The 23053-nt window shown below is 56.0% G+C and overlaps 3 protein-coding genes across 3 annotated transcripts, besides 2 other annotated features; all 3 read left to right on the top strand.

Moving 5' to 3' along the window:
- Positions 1-1199: 1199 nt before the first annotated feature.
- Positions 1200-2036, top strand: LPMP_356470 (hypothetical protein; the record flags this gene model as incomplete). Its single annotated transcript, XM_010705273.1, has 1 exon — positions 1200-2036. One exon carries the CDS (start codon positions 1200-1202, stop codon positions 2034-2036), a length of 837 nt encoding a protein of 278 aa, XP_010703575.1.
- A 1998-nt stretch (positions 2037-4034) lies between these two features.
- Positions 4035-4588: a repeat region.
- A 2419-nt stretch (positions 4589-7007) lies between these two features.
- Positions 7008-10238: a repeat region.
- Positions 10239-11859: 1621 nt separating this feature from the next.
- LPMP_356460 (target of rapamycin (TOR) kinase 1, putative) lies at positions 11860-19704 on the top strand (the record flags this gene model as incomplete). Its single annotated transcript, XM_010705272.1, has 1 exon — positions 11860-19704. One exon carries the CDS (start codon positions 11860-11862, stop codon positions 19702-19704), a length of 7845 nt encoding a protein of 2614 aa, XP_010703574.1.
- Positions 19705-20652: 948 nt separating this feature from the next.
- On the top strand, positions 20653-21615 carry LPMP_356450 (homocysteine S-methyltransferase, putative; the record flags this gene model as incomplete). Its single annotated transcript, XM_010705271.1, has 1 exon — positions 20653-21615. One exon carries the CDS (start codon positions 20653-20655, stop codon positions 21613-21615), a length of 963 nt encoding a protein of 320 aa, XP_010703573.1.
- Between the last annotated feature and the right edge of the window lie 1438 nt (positions 21616-23053).

The following is a 23053-nucleotide window of genomic DNA, read 5'->3' as shown; positions in this document are numbered from 1 at the left end:
ACGCCTGCCCCTCGCTCCTCTCATCCACAGCGACATTGCGGCATGCGTGGTCGCCAGTTGCGCTTTTGGCGCGTTTTCAACGCACCTGTGTCGAGCTATGCGCCGCGTACGTACGGGGCGATGGGTGAAGTGGATCGACTGATTTTACTTCCATTTTCTTTTCGAGGAATTCGATTTCTTGGTCCTCTTCTACATACATCCTTCACCCCCCCCCCCCGCTGCCTGGTCTTCCCTCTTTCCGTTCGTCTTTTTCCCTGTGTGCTTGAAACATGACGCAAAACCGAACCACTAGCCTTGCCACAACTACTACCCACAGAGCCGTCTGGAGACTCCCTCTCCCTCTCTCTCCTATCTACGTTACCGGCTGTATTCAGCGCCGGGAAGAACAACAAGGCGCTCCTGTTCGTATCTTTCCCTCTTGTTTCCACCGCGCGAGGGTAAATACAAGTACGCCAAACGTTGGAGGAGGGGTGAGCATCTGTGTGTGTGTGTGTGTTCGGCTTTTCCCCTCTTTCTACACTCTCTGCTCTCATCCTCGTCACTCTGGTACGCGCAAAACGCACGGTTACCCCCCCCTCCTTTCCCTTCTACAGCCTCCGGTTGTATGGCTTCGGTTTCGTTTCACCCGCTTCTTTTTCTTCCCGCTTCTTCTCCACTTACTGCCCCTTACGGTGCACCGTCACGTACACCGTCATACGGGCACCACGAAGCGATTCACACGAGTCACGGCGCGCACCAAAGCTTATCACGCGCATACATACCCTGTGTACACCGAGACACAGAGACACGCGTGTGAAACCGCGCTCACTTCTTCAGAGGTAATTTAGCCTGGCTCTCGTTTTAAAGCTTGGCAGGCTTTTTGTGCGTGCCAATTCTGTACGTGGCAAGAAGAACGCAAACAAATCAAAAGAAGTGCACGTACAGGGCTTGAAGGGTGTTGTGCGCCTCTCTCGTGCTTTGGCTTACTCCTTTCACTTTGCTACTTTCCCAGGACACCCCAGCACACACACACACAAAGAGGAAAAAAACAACTTATATCACCAATTAAGGAACATATCGAAGTTCTCTTTCTCTTCTGCTGCGGCAACCACCCACTAATCAGCGCAATCGATCACTCACTCATCAGTTGCATCTCTCTCGCGACGTGTGTGTGTGTGCGTGCGCCTTTGCCGCTCTCTCGTTTCGCTTGTCTAGCGCGAATGAGCGCGCCGTTCGCCGACAATGACAGCTCCGTCACGCTCGTCCCTTTTCTCGTTGCCCTCAGCGACTACCAGAAGAAGGGGATAGGCGTAGACATGATGTTGAAGACAGCGCTCAACATTGCGCGTCTGTGTATGCTTCACAGCAGTGACGCGCAGGATAAGAAAAAATACTTTCATATAGCTGACCGTATGGTTGAGTGCCGAATGCTTTGCAACTTTGGCCGCCCGGCAATGACGCTCAGGCAAGGACTGAAGATGTTCGCCATGAAGGATCGAATGGAGTTCTGGCACTGGGTGTTCACCTGTCTCTCCTTCTTCTTTCGAGTCCCAGAGCAGCTGAGCGGCGATCTCAACTACCTACAAAAGGTCGCCTTCCACAACTGGAGCCGCGAGTTGTTTTCATTTTTCTACCGCTTTTTCAAGTCCCTCTCTCTGTCATGCTCTCTGATGATGGAGCTCACTCATCGCTCTGCGCTGCAACAGGCGCTGCGTGACGCCGCAACCCCGCAGCAGCGCTTGCACGCCAGCCTGAACATGAGAGTGTCGAACGCGCTGATTGTGCGGTCTCTGTGCGATATGTACGTGTACTTCAAGTGGATACCGAGCTACCACCCGGTCAAGACCCTCGAGTACTTGTGCGGCTTTGTGTCTGGCATCGTTGGTATGTGGCTTGTGTGGAAGGACACACGGTATGTTGTGTCGCCGGTTCCTGTGCTGGTGACTGAGCCCACGAGCAAGTTCCCCGGCAAAGACGCACTGAAGCGCGCTGTGTGCGTGCTGGGCAACCAAAGGGACGGTAGCGAGGGTGGCGGCAGTAGCGATGAGGATGGGTGATGACTTTGCGCGACCACTTTCCACCTCCGCCACGCAGAGCTGTGGGAGGGGCGACTATTCCGTGCCCTCTAGCGATGCAGCCGTACCCACGCACCTATACGCTCGCGCTCACCAAGAAAGAAAGGCAGCAACAGTGGTAACTACACGCAAAGACAGCGTTGTTCTCACTCCCTTTTTTCCCTTTCCCTCTACCTGTACTTCACCTCACGATGTCGTGGAGCTTTTTCTTGCACTTATTACGTGATGCGAACGTGGGTGGTCGGCAGAGCTGCCATAGAGGGGTACCAAAGTGTTACCTCATGGCACCAACGGAGTGGTTTGTGACCCGAAAGCAGCGCTCGGTGGCGCCTTATACTCGATGCACCTCTCATCTCCCCCTCGTCTTCGTTTTCGTGAGGTGGTGTGTGCATGTGCTTCTGTTGCCATCCCTTCCCCTTCAATTCATACGCTGTTCTACTCTCACGTTTATGCTCGTCTCTCTCTCTCTCTTGTTGTGTCCGCCCGTTCCATGCAATGACATTGAAGATGCATTATCTTTCATCACTGCTGCTTTGCCCTCCCCCAACGCAAGTGTCATTCTAGTTGAGCAACTTCTATCATCATGTTTTTCCGTCCCCTCTCCCCTTTTCTCCACACTCGCTTGACCTAAATAATGGCTTTGTTGTTGGCCTGTCCCCTCACCTAGAACGTGTCTGTATTCCACCCGTGAGCATGCATGAGCACAGATCTGCTTGTGAAAGAGTCTCCTCTCAGCGACTCTATCACAAGATAGGCTGCATGTATGCCTGTGCCTACTCATCTCCACGTGTCTGCTCTCAATGTCTATCACAGTCTCAAGCTGCGCTTCCTTTCTTCGTGTCCATGTGTATGGTTTGAATTTTATTTGTGTACTTTCTCCTCCGCCTCACTGAACGCCAGCACCTTCTCTCACCTCTCGCCTCTGTCTTCATCTCGGTCCTGTACGAGAGCACAGGTGCACTACACGGACACGCTCACTCCGCGTGCTACTGCGACGATACACTGCCAACCGTAGATGGCTCGGCTCTAATCTCTGAAATTGATGGCATACGTAGAGGGTGACAAAGTATCACAGAGATCAAAGACAAGCAAACACAACAACGCGCTGTGGCCAGAGCGGCAGGGATCGGTGTGTGTGTATGGGGGGGGGGGGGAGGGGAGAGATGCAGTAGCTCAGAGCTTTCGAGGTCCATGAACGTACCTGAAGGAGGGAGAGAGGAGGGGAGAACGAAGGAGTGTAGCAAGCAGAGAGTTCGTGGTAGGCGGATGAATGTTGCCACGTACTTTTCTAATCAAAGAAAGCCCACAGAAAGCACCTCCTGACATGGCCACCTCCCCCTTCATATCACAAAACCTCCCCCTCTCGCAGGCAATAATGGCGAAAAAAAAAAGCCGCAAAAAGTGGGAAATTCTTCACTACCACTCGAAAAAAGAGGAGAAGGAAAACTGAGGGCAATTCGTGTTTATTTCAGCTGTGTGTGTATGGTGGCTGACGCTCCTTCTTGTATAGTTAGCCAACTCAGAGTTCTACTGTGCTGCTTTTTTTCTCTAAGCGTTCCGTGGTGTGTTTCCACGCGCTTCTCCTGCTATGTATCCCCTCTCATTTTGTTGATCCTGCGCGTCACAGGCATCGGTGCGCGCGTGATTCAGCGAGGAGCGGAAAGGGGGCGTGTGAGGTGACCAAGGCGTTTGCTGGAGAGGACCGGAAGGAGAAGGCTTCGGGGTGGGAGGGGAGGGCTGGACGGGATGCACACAACGTATTGCAAGTGAAACAGAAGAGGAGTCGCAAGGAGGAGGGGAGCCAAGGGTGACCGTTGCACAGTGCCTGTGAGCCTCAGCAACATGATGCATACCAAAGGCTGAGGGTTGCACGGCAGCGAAAGCAGGGAGGAAGCTGGAGTGATGGAAGACATCACGAACATGGACTCGTGATTCTCCTTGCGCTTTTCTTCCGTCTGCTTGCTTCCTGATAATAGTGAGCACCCCAGCGTGGTATCTCAGGGCCCGGTGCCCTCAGTCTGGGAGCAGACAGCCAGGCAGCCCCCCCCCGGTCTCTGCCAATGCCGGACCACCGCTGCTGTTCACAGGGTCAGGTGCACGCAACGCAGGGATGTCAGAGCGACGTATCGCTGCTGATGTCGACGGTCAGGTCGTGGATGGCGTGGCGTCGTAGCGACCTGCGAGAGTGACCCCGTCTGTGCCATCCACTTGATGGGCCGAGTGTCCACGTGGCTCGAATGTGTCTCACCTGGCACTCGCTGCCTACTAGTGTAGCGAGCCTGAGCCATCGCGGTGGGTTGCACCAGGTGACGACTGGCACGATGGGTGCTGCTGTGAGGCAACCTGCTGAGCAAGGAGTGGGTAGAGTTTGGGGCAGAGGGCCGTGCGTCGGGGACTGGGTGGGCGCATTGCTGTAACGCGCGTGTCTAGGGCTGCTTGGCACCACGCGATGTGACGTGTGGCCGGTCGGGGGTGGAGTGTCATTTGAGTTCGTGTGTCGGGTGGCAGGGAATGGACACGTTGGAGAAAAGGAAAAGGCCTCTGCTTGTTGATGCAGCAGTTGGAACGCTGGAAGTGGGTGCGGCAGGGAAGAGGAAGGGCAAAGGAATGACAACACTGACGTGTATTGTGCGCACTTCAAAGGCTCTGTATGACTGTCGTGTCGACGTGGTGTGTGTATGCGTGTGTGTGTCTTTCCTCCCTCAAGGGTTCTGACTTCATGATATTCCTTTCTTTCTCGTCTCATCGATCTTGCTTGCAGCTCATATGTGAGTCATAATTTTCGCTTCTTCCTCTCCCCTCTGTCGCATTCAATGAAGTCTTTCTTCCGCTCCTGTATGACGTGTGTGTGTGGCTGAAGCAGCGAACCCCACAAACAACTGTTTTGCATTCACACACATGAACGCCATCAACAGCCTCTGAAGAGCGAAACCACCCCACATGCAAACAAAAGAGTACAGTAAGTTCTGACTTTAAATAAGCTTGAACGCTAACGTTGCTGAACGCGTTGGTCGATATGCGTCTGTGAACTTCACTCTCTATGTTCTCTGTGTTGTTGTACCTGCGTCCCTTTCCTCTTGGCTTATTTCTTGCGGTTGTGATTCAACCACGTCTCCATCTCTCTCTCTTTCTCTGTTCCATGCGTCACTTTCTTTTCTTTGCTCCTCTCTTTGTTTGGATGTGCCTGTGTGTGTGTTGTTGGCGTAACTGTGTCTCTCTCCCTCTCTCTCCGTGTGTACCTCAGTGAGCTTTTTTTTGTGCCTGATTCACGTCTTGTTTTGTTGGTGCAAAAGGTGTTGTTGCCTCAAAGCTGGCGGCGCGCTTTTTTCCACCTTTGTGGCTCTCGCGTGAATCCACTGGTAGGCCCGCTTTCTGTTGTTCTTCTGTGATGTGCACCGAGCGTCAAGTGAGGGCGGGAGACAGCGACGAGAATCATCACGATCGTTTCTCACTCTCTCCTGAGCAATATGGAAAATGAGAAACCTGCGTGCTGAATGGTAAGCGCGATATGCTTACTTCGAAGAGCTCAGCGGCAGAGCTGTCCATCACTCATTCGAAAGACACAAAAAAAAGCGTAACGCTTAAGGATAACTGAAGCATTCCGGTATGTGTGTGTGTGTGCAGCTGTTGGGTTGCTGCCGTGCACTGCAGCTCGTCTCCGCTGTCTGCGATGTCTCATAATGAATACAACACACACACACAAAAGATGGCAGTGTGGTGAGGCGCTTTCGCAGCGTCACCCTCTCCTTTCTCGCCAGTGCAAAAAATACAGCTGGGCCACTTTTACCGGAGTAGAGAAGAGGAGCCCACCGAGGGGGCCATGGAAAACATGGTCGCCCCCCGCTGTGCTTTTATATGACCACTTCAGGGATATTCACTGAATGCTTGTAAGTACACATCTCCGCCCCCCCCCCCCCCCCCGTCTGACGCTCATTCCCTTCTCAACCCCCTTTTTTCCCCATTCTGGGCGTCTTGTCTGCTCCTTCTTGCACCCATTCACCCATGCATGTGCGTGGATGGCGTGAACGGCTGTACTCACTCCTCTTTCCGCTTCCTTGACTTGTTTTCTCGCCGTGTGTCTCACCCTCCACGATCAGTGCACGCTCAGGCGCAGCACTTCACATGTGTACCCACACCCACTCACACGCACACAGCGCTGTCTCGCTAGGTGCCTTTGCGAAGGTTGGTGAATGACGATAGTCTGACTTGGGCTCTTCCGCAAGTACCCGGAGCGCGGTGCTGCCTATTCCTCACTTCAGCTGCCACTTACTCTTTTTTCTCCCTCTCTATCACTGCGCTTGCTTTTCCTCCCCTGTGCCCCATTCTGGCTCTGCCCCGTTATCGATATTTCTTTCTCTCTCGTATGCACTGGCCTGTATGATGGCGTTTCTTTGTGCAACAGTGCGGTGAGTGCTTTTCCCTCATCTTCTGCCGAAGTCCTTTCTTCTCTCCAGTGCAGGTTGAGGTATTCAAACTCACCCAGATTGGGGTTTTGCGTCATTCTTCAGCAACCTTCGTGTACTAGCGAACACGTTAATGGAGAAGCGGAGGAGCGAGTCGATTTGGAAGCGGTTTTCAGTTTCTGTTCTCTGATTCAGGTGCCATCCGTCTGCATCACGTCTCACGCTGCTCCTGTGCATGCACTGTGATGTTGCTTAGCTTTCTTCGCTCTGGCCTCCCTAAGGCCCATCAGTGCGCTGGGGTTTCACAGTTCCTCAGAAGGCAATTAGGGTATTCCCCCTTCAGCACTGCTGTGGAAGCAAACAAAAAAAAAAGAGAATAAGGAGACGAGCGAGCAGGCTGAGAAACCGAAACCAAATCAGCATCAAGGCGGGGCGACAGTGTAGGCCTGGCGCCCTTCCCTGAAAGAATCGCTCCTGTATTATTTTGTTTCTTCAAAGTTTTTTTTTTTCTTCCACGGACTAGTCCCCCCACGTAATACCCCCCCCCTCCCACCACCACAACTCCTCTGCTTCTGCGGCACCACGGCGAAATCCTCGACATCGGGGACGAACCGCCCTGCCGTCGAATCGGGCCATGCATCTAACGGACTTTCCCTCTCGTTTCTCCCCCCTCTCCTCTTTGGATGCGTGCCGCGCAATCTGCTCCAGGCGGACCTGGGTGGATTGCATGCGTCGATCCACGCGGTCCCGTGCTCAGGGTCCTGCTCGAGGGCAGTGGCGGTGGCGTCTGTCATATGAGTACCACGAGATGTCAGCCTGAGGTCTGAGACCGATGACCAGGTTCGTAATCTATGCAGTCAAGACCAACTCCTCTGACATTGCCGACTTTGCAGGCTTGTCATCTTTGTCGCTGTGTTTCAGGCCAAACTGATGAGAGGTGCACGCGACGGGCTGATAGTGCCAGCATTTGTGCCCGACATGTCGCAATACGTCGCCTTTCACCGTTGTAGGGCTCCTGCTGAATGCTGTGAGGAGGGAGACCGAGTCCGCAACACCAGCCACGCTTGTTCTCCTGTGCCTCAGCTGGTCAGGTGGTCCTCACAGTAGGTCACGTCCCAGCTCCCTCGGGTCACACTCAGCGTGGCAGCTGCAGTCAAAGGGGTCGCAGCTTTCTATCCTTGCACCTATGAGTGTATGACTGTCATAAGGGATCGCCACTGCATCTGACTTGATGCCTCTCTGTATCGCACCACTTGCCTACAGCGAGCAAGAGAGCTTTGCAAGACGCGATAGTTGTTGAATGCACCCCGCTCGTTTTTACGCGAAAGGAAAGTCCTCTCGCAGTCCGCCAAGATGTAGTGCATTGAAGTACACACGACCACTTCGCATGAGGTGCGTGTGTGTGTGTGTGTGTGTGCGTGCAGAGTTCAGAAGAGGTGGATGTCTGCGTATTCGTATGCTAGCTGCCGAGTGTCTCGACCTTACTGTGTTACTGGGCGCACGCATCTCGTGTCTAACGCGTACAGTAACTTTCTCGTATGGCTGCGGGGGAATACAAGGGGGCGCGGCGCAGCGGCACTATGGAGCCGAGGGACAGGAGATCGCCCTCTGTTAGCAGCCTTATGCTGTCTATGTTGGGGTGTCCTCTATGGCTACGGTTTCTTCAGTTTGAAAGTGCTCAAGGGCCTTCTTGCAGTTTGCGCTGGCGCTGTCCCACCACGCGGTGACGACGTAGCTTTGGTTCATTCGGTGCCATGTGGAAAGAACGGAGAAGATCCTGCGGCGGACTACATTTGTGCGAGCAAACTACCCTCAGCTTGGCAAGTTGGACTGCCGCTGCTTCGATAACCTCTGCAGCGTGTCGGCCTACCCCGCGCATTGGCTGTAGGTCCACGCCGAGAAGGCGGGGGTGGAAGCCAGGTTTCTGTGGCGGGAGCTTGCCCTCCACATGGTCGCGTAGTTGTCGCAACATTATTCGTTCGAGTAACTTCTTCAGGTTTCTGGTCAGCGCCACTGGGCGGTAGGACGCGGGATCATCATTGGGCTTGTGAGACTTCCGGAGGAACGTAGTGAGCCTATTTTTCCATGTATCAGGGGCACGGCCGGTGACGACGCTCTGGTTGTAGATATTCAGCAGCGCTCTCCTGCCGTGTATTGCGAGGGTTTTGACACGCTCACAGTGAATTTCGTCGACGCGCGAGGGGGGAGCCGCAGTGGACTTCGGGGAGTGCCATCTCGAGGTCACCCATCGTGAACGGTTGGAGGGGCGTGGGACTGAGTCTCGATGGGATGCGGAGGGTGGATGCCGATGTGGCTTCTGTTGGTACATCTTCACCAATGCGCTGACTGGCTCTTTCGTACTGCGAGGCAGCGATCACCTTGGCTCATTGTCAGTGCACGTAGGGCGCGCGCGCGGGGCATGGATAATCTGGTCATGTGTACATGAATGAGGGTCTGTGGGGGTGAAGGCGTTACCGGACTGTACCTATCCTTCAAGGCTCGTTCTTTGGAGATCTGTGATGACCATATCCGAGGGAGGGCAGCGGTCGGCGACGCGGTGTGTGCCTTCTGGAGGACTACTTTCAATGACATCAGCTATGGCGTTCAGACGGCCAGTAAGCACCCCTACTAGATGGGACTGCTTTTCTGGTGGTAGTAATTATCAGTCAAGTCATGAGCCTTGCCTTATCCTTGTGGGATACGTTGTAGTTGTGCATGTGGTGAAGATGTGGTGAACGCGACTGCATGGAGGCTCTGTTTTCTCTCCCTTGGTGCACTTTCGGACTGTGGGGGTCGTGGTCAACGCGACACACGGAGGCTTGTGCGTCTCCACTTCTTCGTTATTGCTAAGCACGGTGTTTGCGGGTCGACTTTGCAATCAGGCCGAGGTACAGTTTCGAGTTGGCACTGCGGAAAGAGTATGGTTTGGCTCCAGGCATCACTAGCGGCACCGGGTCACATCCCCTCCTCAAAGTGGTGATTGAAGTGGGTTGCGCAGTGGTTGCTCGGCGCTGCGGTGACATCTTCGTGGCCCCACCTGCGCTGTGCCACGTAGGGGTGCCTTTCATCGCTCGCGCATAGCAAGTGCTTGTCATTGAGCCGATCGTGCTGAACGGCTCCAGTCTGGTCGTGCCGCGCTTTCGAGTCCCCCAAATCGGGCGGTGCGACGCCGCTTGGTATCTGAAGAAGAACCCTCCGTACCACCAGGTCACTCTTAACTCTGCAGCCGGACGTGAAGTGTCTTCCTCTAGGAGGATTGTCGCAGCAAAGCCAAGCCGCCACGGCTGCAGCATAGTCCTTGGAAAGGAGAGGAGAGGGGGGGAGCACACCTTTACGCATGCGCTCCTGTATAAGCACGGGGACGTCACCGCCGAGCTTTTTTCTCCTTCTGCACCGGCATGCTGAAAAGCGAGGAGACGAAATGCCCTACCGGCTCGTGAGGATAAACTTCATCGCGTCCGGGGCACAGGCTTGTACCGCAGCTCCGTCAAGGAGCCGTGACCACCCCGCACCGTTTGGCGTCGCGCAGCCCACCGGCATAGGGCGCAGGCCACGTCCAAGATTGCGTTCAGCAGCACCGCAACGGAACAGCGGCAGGTGGATGCGCATCTTCGTTGAATCGTAGACACGGTGCGTAGTGAGCGGGTGCAAATGCTGTGATGGCCGCAGGCCTCTTCAGCAGAGCCCCAGCCCCGGCCATTTCCGCTGACGCCACGGGTCCGCACAGCCGTACGCGAGGGCAGGCGGCAGGTTCTTGACTTTCCCACAACGAGTAGGTCCTTAATTGTAGCGCTATGGCGAGGTGCTGGGCATCACTACTTCGCGGCCTTGCTAAAGAGAACAACAACACAGAGAAATACCAGCGTCGGCTATTCGCTGCGTGTCCTTGAGGGCAAAGGGGGATGTGTGTGTGCCAGACGGTAGGCGGTGATAGTGCTTGTCTGATTCGCTTATCTGAACTCTATCCAAGTAGATTGTTGTCTTTGCATGCCTATGCGACTGCAGATCTCTTCAATTTTGCGGAACACACTTGTCTCTTCAGTGTCACTCCTCTCTCCGATGCGCTCTCTTCTCAACTCGAATGTGCCGTTGCCCATTTTCCTTTGTTGCTCTGCGCCCTTTTTCCTTGTCTCTCCTTTGCCGTCTCCAACAGTCCTGCAGAAGAAACAGTCTGCTCTCCTGCGCTGCTCTCCAAGTCGCTCGCGCAGTTCTTGTTCACAGAGATCTCGCTCTCACCCTCTCCGTGTCTCGTGCGTCTGGGATAGAGAGCAAATCAAAAGGAAAGGAAAGTAGTCTAGTCTCCGCGGTTGCGAGCGAACTTTACGCTGCTAACGCGGAGCTCACTGGGAAGGAAACGAGAAAATAACGCTTCATCTTTCGTCATTCCACGCGTGATTGTAGACCCGCTGATCGCCACCCGCTCGTACTCACCCGGAAAAAAAGCGTCGAGGAAGCGACGTTGCACACCGCATCACTATAGTTGTTTTTCATATCGAAGTTACCTTTGCGGTGATTCTCGTGCACCCGTGTGCATCTCTTCTACAGTCTCTCTCGTCTATTGTTTCTACAGCCCTTTGCGCCTCTCTTCATGATTGGCGCAGTGTTGTGCAGTGGCATCTTCATATCCAGTCTGGGAGTGAGAGTCCATTCTTCCTCTACTGCTCAGAATCAACGTTTTTCTCTGCTGTTCCCCTTCCTCTCGCTCTCACGTTGCGCATTTACCTCGAATTGCGACCACCGCGATCGCGCTGGTGTTTTCTTCTTCGCTCCGTCGTTGCCGTTCTTTTCATTCAGCGTATTCGGTGTGCGTTTTGGTGTCTCGCATCTGCAGCCTTATCTCGTTTTCCTCCCCCCTTTTCCCTTTCAGTTTTTCCTTTTCTCTCTTCCTCTCGATTCCTTTCTTGCACTCTCTTGTGGCAGTACGCATACACACGCACACAGATTGGTTCTCTACCTGCCTTTTCTTCTTCACCTGCTCTCTCAACCTCGTTCCCCTGGAGTCGGTAGGCGTGTCTGTAACTCCTGTCGGCCTCACGTGCTTCTCTGGACTGACTCGTAGCCTTACTACCGTGTAGGGCTCGATGTCGTTGGTGCCGCCGCCGCCTCCACCTTCTACTGTTCGCCGTCCCTTTTATTGTTCTGCCACGCGTCCCCCTAATTTTCAGCTCTCTTCACGAGGCGCACCGCAGCCAATTGAAGGACTGGTCAACTTGCGTGAGTTCTGGTTCCACGCAGGACAGCGACGCTTCCATCAGCAAAATCAATTCTGTTCTTCCGCTCTGCTGGTGTGCTGCTCCTTAGACCTTTACTGTGTTACTGACGCTGCGGAAGGGGACCCTCTCTGGTGGCCTCCAGGCACGTTCTTTGTAACGGAGAAAACGAGAAACAAGTGAGACAAGGGAATGGTGTCCAATAGCGGCGTAGGCAGTAGCCATGGCAGCGGTGGTACGAGCAGCAATCGGCATCCGCTGATTGGTCAGCTGCGGCCCATTTTTCAAGAGCTAGAGTCGTCCGCGCCGCAGACGCTGCCTTCCATTATCCTCAAGCTAGAGTACGTGATCGAGGAAGAGAAGGACGCGTTGTTTCACCGCAACTCCATCAAGTCCTATACGGCCAACGCACGCATTTTCCCAAACTGGCTGAATGCGCAGCTGAGACACCTGTTCGAGCGGCCGCAGACGCACATGGCGGGCGTGCAGGTGCTACGGGCGTTGCTACCAGTGGAGTACGTGGAGCTGAATGAAATGACGAAGCTCTTTTCGGAGCTGCTGGTACGCTGCGTACTGGAGACGGGGGACTACAAGACAGCCTTGGAGGCTGGGGAAGTGTGGGGGCTGCTGCTCAACAATGGCAGCAGTGTAGTGGAGGGCATCATCAACAACTGCTTACAATTTTCGTTAGCCCTGCTGATGCGCGGAGGGCACGATGAGGTATTTCTGCGCGAGGACGTGAACCAGCGCGGCGACGACAGAGGAGCGACGGCTCGACCGGGCGGGTCCCCTTTAGTGGACCTTTCACGGCTGGGCAAGAACACTCCTCTCACGGATGAGGATCTGTTCCCCGAGGCAACAAAGTTGTCGGGGTGCATCTTCATTCAGCAGCTGGTGCGCCGCGTGCCGTCGATGATTGCACCGCATGTAAACAGCATTCTTGAGTGCCTGCGCCGTGCCATCCTTGACGCTAACAAACTTGTGCGAGTGAGCGGCGGTGATGCGCTCTTTCACACGCTAGCCATCTCCTATCGCTCAACCGACCCCAAGTTCTACAGTCGTTGGCAGAACAGATTCCTCGAAGACACGGAGCGGAGCGTCCTGTACGGCAGCGACATAGTTTTGCATGGATGCCTGTTGGCCTTTAATGCCGTGCTCTCCGCCACGGCGTTGCGTGAGGCGGAAGGGCGAGAAGTCGGCTTCTCCAATCGGGGGCGCAAACACATTCTGCAGTTCTGGGCGTTTGTCAATGACAACCTTGTGAGCACCTCCCACAACGGCGACGTGCGCGCCGAGGTGCTCAACGCATTACCGCTGCTGGCACAGTACGATAGCATCACCTTCAAGGAGATCTCGGTGAAGCATGTGCGCGCGCTCGCGGAGGCGGTGTTCGTTGGGACTGAAGGCACAGATGAGCGGGCAATAGTGTTTCAGGTACTTGCGCGACTCTTCACGGTGCTGCCTAGCCTCGTCGTACCGTTCCTGGACTTTATGATGAAGTACATCGAGGCGTCGTTAACACCGCACCCTCTCCGTGGCCGCTGCCCTGAGGCTGTGACGTGCTTCGCCACGCTCGCTGGCGTAGAGCCGAATGCGGTGCGGCCCTTTCTGCGACATCTGCTGGGGCCACTCTTCGCTGGGTCGGTGACGGAGCACTTTGCGCGCGATGTAGCGAAAATCTGCACAGCCTTTCCAGAGTTGCGGTCGACGTGCTTGTCCAAGGTACTGGAGGCGACCAAGGCGCAGCTGCTACGCATGCGCAACCGACCCCGACACGCCCGTGCGTCAAGCGAGACGGATCACAGTACGATTGTGCACAACCTCAACTCTCTCGGAAGCCTTGACTTCACTGGATATTCAACGCTGCAGTTCCTGTGTGACGCCGTTATTCGGTACGTATCCGATCCACACGAGGAGGTACGCCGAAGTGCGATCGATCTGTGCTTCAAACTGGTCCTCTCCGGCTGCTCTCAGTCGCCATGCGAGCGCACTGACGTCGGCGTCGTGATTCATCGCGGACGGGAACACGTGGGACTGGTGAACACTGTCATCCGGAAACTTGTAAGTGCAGCTGTTGCTGACACCGAGAGTGATATCCGTCTGCACACACTGGAACACCTCACCGCGGAGTTTGACTACTCACTGGCCTTGCAGAGCATCTGCACGGCACTGTTCCCCGCCCTACATGACCATCATCAGAACCGCATCGCCGCCACTCGTCTCCTGGGCCGCCTTTCCAGTCGAAACCCATCATGCATCCTCCCTATGCTACGTTGTGTGATGGTTCAGTGCATTATGGACATTCAACTTTTCCACGCACCGAAACGGCAGGAGCAGGCGGCAGTGGTGCTGAGCGCGGTGGTGGAGTCCGCCCCTGCGATGGCGCGCCCGTACATCTCGTCTTTGCTGCAGGACTGCGTGATGCGGCTACAGGAAGAGAACAAGCCTGTTCCGGTGATCACGGCACTTTTGTCGCTTGTTGGGAAGCTCGCGCGTTACGCGGAGGGCAACGACGTGGCGGTGGTTGCCGCCATCCGACCCTGTGTTATTCGGCATATCCTTGACTCGTCCAGCATCCAGAAGAAGATCGAAGCCATTCGCACTCTGGGAGACATCATCCGCACCACAAAGTACGTTGACGTGTACGAGACGAATCCTGAGTTGCTGAGCGTTCTTCTCTCCGCTCTCCACGGCGGCTTCAAAGAAACGTGGCCCGTGCGACTGGATGTGCTGAAGCTGATGGGCATTATTGGCGCCATCGATCCGGTTCGTGCCAAGGAGATCACGCGGGACTTGCGGGACGGGGGCCTGAGCAGCAGCGGCGCGGCTGCACCTTCCGCATTGCAGTATTCTTCCTCTCGCGGCGAAGAGGCGGTTGTGCAGAACGTTGTGAAGAACGTACTCGGCGTCCTGCAGCTGCCATCCTTGTCGGATGACCAATGCTTGTGCGCTGTGCAGGTGATTGCGAACACGCTGTCACTCAAGGAGGCAGCGAGCGGGTGTCTGACCCCGATGTACCGCGACATACTACAGACTGTTCTTCAGCGAATTACTCTTCAGGCTAAGATACGCGAGAACTTGCTCAAGGTAATGGCGCGCATTGTGTATCTATACGGCCAGCACATTCGTCCGTACATGGGCGAGCTCATCACCACGTGCGTCGACTTCCTTCCCGCTGCGGAGCGCGGCGTACTTGTGGAGATACTGTGTCTGCTGAGCGAGATGCGCCGCTCGCTGCGTGAGGAGTTCTGCCCGTCGCTCTCGCTGGTGTTGCCGCCGCTCCTCCAGACGGTGCAGGCGGACGCCGCGCACTCCAGCGAGCCTGTGTTTGCCTTCCTCGTCGATATGGGACATTTGCTTGATGACCACCTCCACAACGTTGTGCCGTGTGCCTGCGAGGTGGCAAGTAACCCTGCCTATCCTGTGGCATGCCGTGCGGCGGCTGTGGACGCCATTCGGCACTTTGCTCGTCGACTGCCGCACCTTGTGTTCCACGCATCGCGCTGCATGCACTGTCTGTGCCGGGTGCTGAGGGAGATGGAGTCGCATCCCCTGCTGTTTGTGCATCAACCACGAGGGTCTGCGGATACGGCTCATCGCCGCCCTGTTGCCGAACTGGCGGCTGGTGGAGGCACGGCGGCTGCGGACGTGCGTACCTTTGTCGCTGTTACTCTGGATGCAGTGCGCGACGTGAGCCGAAACCTCGGTAGCGACTTCGAGAAGTACACCCCTCTGGTGTTTCCACTGCTGGAGGCCTACGGCGAGGACGGGCAGGAAGTAAAGTTGTCTATCCTTAGTACCCTACGCACGAACGGCCGCGTGGCGGCACCCGAGAGCACTCAAGAGCAAGAGGCCGAGGCTGCCGCTCGGTATCGCGTCAGCACTCAGGAGCTGACTCAGCGGCGCAAGGCTGCGCTGGAGGATAACTTTGCGCAGCTTCGCAGCGTCCTTGTCGCACGCGACCGAGTGACCGAGGAGGAGTGGAACATGTGGCTGAAACAGCTGGCAGTGGAGCTGCTACGGTCGAGTCCGTCGAACGCGCATGGCTTCGCCTTTGCCCTTGCTCAGCTGCACGAGCCCTTTGCGAGGCATATGCTGCACTCCGCCTTCGCTGTATGCTACGCTGAAATGGCGCCGAAGACGAAGGATCTGGTTCGCACTCTTCTCGGCAACGTACTTCGCAGCGACCGCGTGCCGTCAGAAGTGCTGCAGGAGCTGCTGAACTTGTCAGAGTATATGGAGCGACTGGAGATGCGCTTTAACCCCAAAGAAGGCTCACACAGCACGTACGCCGGGCTTCTGTTTGATTTGAAGACGCTGATGGAGAGCAGCGAGCGGTGCAATTTATACGCCAAGGCGCTGCACTACGTCGAGATTCAGTTCTACGAGGCAACGTACGAGTACGAGCGCAACGTGATGCGCGGTCAGGTCCACCCACTGCTGCCGGAGGAATGGAGTAGGCTTCTACAGTGGTGTGAGAAGAGCATCTACTTGTGCAATCTGCTAGGACTGCGCGAGAGCGCGGAGGGCATGCTGAAGTACATTCAGCGCAACTTTTCTTTTCTGACCGGCAAGCCCCCGTCAGAGTTACCACTCATGATGGACGCGCAGCTCCTTGAGAAGTTGCAGTGGTGGTCGCAGAGTCTGCGGGCGTATGAGAAGGGTCTGCAGGAGGAGCCGAACAAGTTCAGTAACATGGTTGGTTTCATGCGCTCTCTCGACAACCTCGGCGACTATGGTCGACTACTGGAGTCATGGAAGCTATTCCACCCTCACATTACGCGTAAGGAGGCCTCTGAGCTGGCCCCATACGGTGCCCACGCGGCGTGGCTGCTGCGGTGCTGGGAGGACATGGAGAAGATCACAGCCTACATGACCGATGACGGCTATATTGGCACGACTGCCGTCTTTTACCGTGCCGTGCTCGCCACTCACAAGCTTCAGTTCCACGACGCCGTGCCGCTAATTCAAAATTGCCGCAAGCGACTCGACTCAACGCTGTCGGCACTCGTCGCGGAAAGTTACGACCGCGCCTACGGTCTGTTTGTCGGTATTCAGCAACTGAGTGAGCTGGAGGAGCTCGCGTTTGTCTCCGACAATCCGCAGGGCCTCAACCACTGGCAGGAGTTGTGGGAGAAACGACTGGCTGCCATGGCCTATGAAGGCTGGCCCGGTACACTTGCTAACCACACGCTTGTCATTCCACTGGGGCAGGAGCTGGAGATGTGGCTGCGGTTTGTGTCGCTCTCGCGCGTGCACGGCCGCGACCGCACATCGCGCGACATTCTGTTCGAGCTTCTGGGCAAGCGGAGCATAGCGGCCGCGCTGGAACAGCCGCGGCTGCCGCAACCCCCCATTGCCCTCGCTACCTGCCAGCACTTCTACGACATTAACGAGCGCGAAAGGGCGGTCGAGCTACTTGAGACGTACCTGAAGAAGATGGACCAGGCGGCCCCCTCGCTACCGGACACCGGGGACAGTCAGGCGAGCCTGGCCATGTGTCATGCAAAACTGGCGAGCTGGCTCTTCACCGTGGCGAAGAAGAAGCGGCACAATATGGATGCGCACTATCGCGAGTACATCCGTCACCACCTCGAGAAGGCGACCAGCCTTGACAGCACTAACGGTAGGATTTGGCACACATGGGCGCGTTTCAACCACGACCTTGTCACACATCGTTCCCGCGGTGCGGCGAGCGATGTGCGCCGCGACGAGCACGTTGAACACATCGTGGCTGCCATGGACGGCTACGTTCGGAGCGTGTCTTTTTCTCAGGAGCTCGAGGACATGCTAGGGTTTCTCTCCTTGTGGTTCATTCATGCCGCGCTGCCGCAGGTGCAGGACAACGTGACGCTGCAGGCGGAGATTCTCCAGGTGAGTCCGACGGTGTGGCTCAAGGTTATTCCGCAAATCATCGCCCGCCTGCACTCACGCGACGCAGTTGTGTCGGAGTCCGTCTTTCAGCTGCTCACCATTGTCGCCAAGGCGCACCCGCAAGCGCTCTTGTACAGCCTCAACGTAACGCTGAACTCTAGCGTGCGGAGTGCAGAGAGCAATACGGTGGAGCAGATGGAGCGCAAGCAGGCGGCTCAGCGGTTGCTTGGCCGCATCAAGGAGATGCACAATAATGGCCGCATGATGGTCAAGGACGCTGCCCTTGTCTGCCAGGAACTCGTGCGGTGCGCTGTGCTCTGGACAGAACTTTGGTTTGACGAGCTCGAGCGAGCATGGTTTCAGTGGGGGCGCGACAAGAACGCCCACAGCGTGCTTCTTGCGCTTCAGCCGCTGCTTGAGCATCTGTCGCACCCCGATACACTTGCCGAGTCGCACTTTGTGACCGAGTTTGGCGACTTGCTCAGCGGCGCCTGCGAGTGCGTCGAGAAGGCTTTGTCGACCGGAAACAACGTCTACATGGAGGAGGCGTGGAACCGCTTCAAGACGGCGGTGAAGCGGATGGATGAACAGATCAACGGCATGACGTCCCTCGCCCTTCAGCTCGTGAGCCCGCGTCTGATTCAGAGCGGCAAGGACCTGTCACTGGTGGTGCCGGGGCAGTACAACGATACCGGCGTGTACCCGCACATCTCCTCCTTTCAAAGCACGCTGAAGGTGATGAACTCCAAGCAGCACCCGCGTCGCCTCTATATGACCGGCACGGACGGCGTCTTGTACAAGTTTCTCCTCAAAGGCCACGAAGACCTGCGGCTCGACGAGCGCGTTATGCAGCTGCTGGCTTTCGTGAACACACTGCTGGAGAAGCACTCGGCTATCCAGCGCCGCGACTGCATGATCCAGGTCTTCTCTGTCACCCCTCTCAGCGAGAACGCTGGGCTGGTGGGGTGGGTCGACAACTGCGACACACTGCATCAGCTCATCAAGGACTACCGTGTGCACTCCGAATACCTCTCGATCGAAGTGAATTTGATGCTGAGCTTCAACGTTGACCTGGACCGGCTTCAGGTGATCCAACATGTGGAGCCGTTCGAGTTCGCGTTGGAGCAGACAGAGGGCGCCGACCTCGCCAACTCGCTCTGGATGCGCGCGCCAAGCGCTGAGTCGTGGTTGGACCGCCGCACCACGTATGTCTGTTCACTTGCCACCATGTCCATGGTTGGTCACATTCTGGGCCTCGGGGACCGTCATCCATCGAACCTAATGATCCACTCCTTCAGCGGTCGCGTCGTGCACATCGACTTTGGCGACTGCTTCGATGTGGCGCAGAACCGAAGCGCATTCCCAGAGAAGGTGCCATTCCGACTGACTCGAATGCTGGTCAAGGCGATGGAGATGGGCGGCATCGACGGACTTTTCCGCCATGGTTGCATCACGGTGATGGGCGTACTGCGTGAGGAGGGCAGCAGTATTCTGGCGCTGTTGGAGGCGTTTGTGCACGACCCCCTCGTGTCGTGGTGGCGCGATGAGTCGGAGGACGGGGCAGTTGCATCTGCTGTCGTCGCGTCGGCAGCGCCGAGCAGCAGCATGCCGTCTATCGCCGCACCGGCACCACTCAGCCACTACTCGCAGCGCGCCGCCTACGCGGCTATCGGGGAGTCCTTTCACAAGTCTCGCACTGCCTTTCCCTCTCTCACGCCGGCATCGCGCTTGTCGGTGCCGTGTGGTCGCTCCTTACACGCCCCACAGGCTTCGGTCGCTTCCCGCGTGCGTGCTTCACCTCCCCTTGTTTCCAGCAGCCAGTCATCAGATATTTTGAGCAACATGTCAGTCAACCACACCAGCGAAGCAAAGAAAGTGGTCAATCGCATTCGCGAAAAGCTCGAGGGCCGCGAGTTTGCTGGGTGGCAGCTTCAAGCCAACGCCTTGTCTCACGCGGCAGGTGGAGTGGGTGTGGCCATGAAGGAGGGGGCAGGGGAGGAGCCGATGACCAGTGCTCGCTTGGGCAGCGACGCGTCAGCAGCACCAATGGCGAGCGGCGAAGACGGGCTTTCTGTTCAGGCGCAGGTGACTCGGCTCATCTCGGAGGCCACCTCCAACGAGAACTTGTGTGTCCACTTTCAAGGCTGGTGCCCGTTCTGGTGATGTCCGCCACTATGCGTGAGAGCGGTGAATTACACCGTTGTAAGGGCAAGGGATAAAAGGTGGCAGTGACGCCACACGGTAGGGTGGTGGTGGTGGTGGGGAGGAGAATGGCAGAGAAGGGGACTATGCACACGAGTTGCATGTGCGCGTAGGCGCGCGCGCGTATTGGTGAGCCTCCTTTTTGTGGCAGTTCTACCAAAGCACCGAAACAGTCCCGAGAAGAGGAAATGCGCTCGAGTACGAGAAGGCAGAAAACGGAGGCGGTTGCCTCAACCTCGTGAAGCGTTGGCAGCCCTGCGTAAAGTGTCGTGGTGTCTGCGTGGCCGCGCACAAGCACTCTTATCCAGTGTCCTTGGCTCACCAGAGCGGGCCTGGGATACACAGGAACCGAGAGAGGGGAAGCAGCGACCGTAGCAGAAGACATTTAATCATTGCTTACCGTCGGCGTTCTCTGCTTCGCTTTGGGGGGTTTGAAATTTCCAATCTCGAAATGACTCGCAGTTGCCTGAGGTCCCCCACTTCGGTGCTCTGAAGGTGCCTCGGCTCCGTATTTTGTAGAGTAAAAGACGGGGCAAAGAGCGCGGGGCGGGGGGAGGGGGCACACATCCTTTTCCTGTTTGGCCTTTGAACACCTCCCTAGCGCGTCGATAGAAGCCACAGTGGGCTATATCGGGTCATCCTTATCATTTGTTCCACCTCTACCTCTTCTATTTAATACCGCCTTCCGCTTTACCGCCTCGCCACGCGCTTTATACAGCGCTCTTCCCTCTCCTTCTCTTATACCCCGCTGCCAACCTGGATCGACGGCAGCTTTGTCCTTCACCATCATTGCCGTACCTCGCGCCTTTGGCGCACACACACACACATTGCGCTCACAGGGAGACTCATTATTTTCGTGTTGTGGCGACGTGTATTAATGACACCCCACGAGTTTCAGTAGTAGGTAACATGGAAGCCTACTTAGCAGATCCGAAGCACGTCGTCGTGCTCGATGGTGGCCTCGGGACAGAGCTAGAGGCGCGTGGCTGCAATCTTCTCGATCCCCTCTGGTCCGGTGAAGTCCTGCTGAAGTCACCACAGAAGATCCAGGATGTGGAGCTGGCGTACCTGCAAGCAGGTGCACGGTGCCTCATCACAGCCAGCTACCAGATCACACCAAAGAGCCTCATGGAGCACCGCCTACTTACCGAGGAGGCCGCTGCGGCCGTTATCGAAGAGTCAGTGCGCATTGCGCAGGTCGTGCGGGAGCGGCATGTGAAAGAGAATCCTCAAGCTGAACCGGTTTTCGTGGCCGGCTCGGTCGGTCCGTATGGCGCCTACCTTGCCGACGGATCTGAATACCGTGGCGACTACGTCCGAAGTGCAGAAAAGTTTAAAGAATTTCATCGTGCTCGTATTGCAGCGCTTCTCCGCGCCGGCGTAGACGTGCTTGCTATTGAAACCCAAGCCTCCGCTGCGGAAGTGCACGCTATTGTGGCGTTGCTGCAGGAGGAACATCCAAACTGCAGAGCGTGGGTGTCCTTCACGACCTCTCGAACCTCACCGGTGAAGGCAATCAGCGACGGCACCACGTGGGCTGACATCATTCCCTTCCTTGAGATGTCTCCGCAGGTTGTGGCTGTAGGCGTCAACTGCATCCCTATGGCCGAGGCCTCTGCTGTGTTGGCCCATCTGCACACTCTCACCACGATGCCGCTTGTTGTGTACACGAACTCGGGGGAGTCCTACAACCCAGCCACTAAAACGTGGCACCCCATTGCAAAGGCCGATGGCACAACTTTGAGTTTGGCAGCGCTGGCGCCGGAATGGGCTTCTCAGGGTGCTCGGATCATTGGCGGGTGCTGCCGCACCAGGCCATCGGACATCGCCGGGGCCGCGGCAGCTCTCCGCAGCGCCTGCTTCATCGAGTAGTGGTTTCATTCTTGGAAAGGGAAGTCGCTGATCGTAAAAAGGGGCGGGTGGAAAGGCCGCATTGAACGCCAACGCCACGCTCACCACTACACAAGGCAAGGACTGCCCTCCCCCGGCACAGGAAGAGTGAACTCCCTCTTTCGGAGTACCGCGTGAGTGCGCGTCTGCTTACCGTACTCTCTTCTGTTTTCTTTCTCATCACAGCCAGTGAACTGTTCTCGAGCACCGCGGTACTTTTATCACACATTTTTCTGCTACAACTCCTTCAACTGACTCAAACCACGCGTAAGCGTGCGCCTGCGTGTTGAACACAGGGATGGTACTCTAGCTCGTCTCAGGAATGAACCACATATAAAGCCGATGACGGTTGTTCTTTGGCGTATTTCGTAACCTCTTCAGCGTCTCTCCGCCTCCCCCTTGCCCTTACGCGTGTGATAGCTCACCGCAGAGTGGGTCGACAACGTAGTTCAAGCCACTACTCCTACACATCCGCTTTTCCATTCAAGGATAGAGGGAAAAAAACCAGCTTCCTTCTTCATCACTCGACTGCTTAGGCTTTTGTCCTGGTGTAAGGAAGCTTTATTGGTTGTCTGTGTCTTCTCTCCGAACCATCTCCATCTGCACCATCGACTTCTCCTGCGAACAGTATTTTTCGTTTGAAATCTCAGCAACATTTTGCTTCTCAACTTCCTCGCTTTGTCCCCCTCAGTTTCTCTTCGATACATCGCTGCGTGGCGATCACCACGCACCGCGTCCCACTCTGCCCCACCCCCCCTCTGTGTACTTCATCCATTCCCAAATTCACAGAACGCAAAACAAAAAACAAGGGCGTCTCACCAACCCACGAGCTTCTCCAACCACAAGCGGAGAGGCACCCCTCACCAACAGGAAGCGCTAACACGAATATGAGCAAATGAAAACAAACAAGAAGAACATCACAGCGTGCCTGATTGTCACACCAACAGCAAAAAAAGCGCAACGTTCAGAACTATGAAACGTATCTCAAGCCTAGCGCCGCAAATTTATGGCAGTATGAATGACTAGCCGACTGACGATCCGACGCCAGCGTAGCTGCCGCAGGCAACGCTGACAACGAAGTAGATGCTGAAGGTACTGAGCCCCAGAGCGTCTCTCCGGGCGCCTCTCGCGGTAACAAACGACTGATCGTAATCTGACAGTTTACCCACATGTTGTGTGGTACAACCATGAAGCCATCATACATAAGTCATGAAATTGAATTATTTCCACTGCCGCCAATGCAATGACAGGTTGCCGCTCCTCCGCTGCGGGAGAAAAAGTATTCCGATTAACATATCCCAACCTGATCAGGCATAGTGATATTGACGGAAAATAAATGCAGTGCTAGACATTTACATGTCACGCTATTGAGATAACATCATCAGCTTCCGCCTAGCACGTCCGCGTTACCATCGCCCAT

This window comes from Leishmania panamensis, assembly GCF_000755165.1.
Source record: "Leishmania panamensis strain MHOM/PA/94/PSC-1 chromosome 35 sequence".
Lineage (NCBI taxonomy): Eukaryota > Euglenozoa > Kinetoplastea > Trypanosomatida > Trypanosomatidae > Leishmania > Leishmania panamensis.
This window is presented reverse-complemented; position numbering and strand designations above follow the sequence as displayed.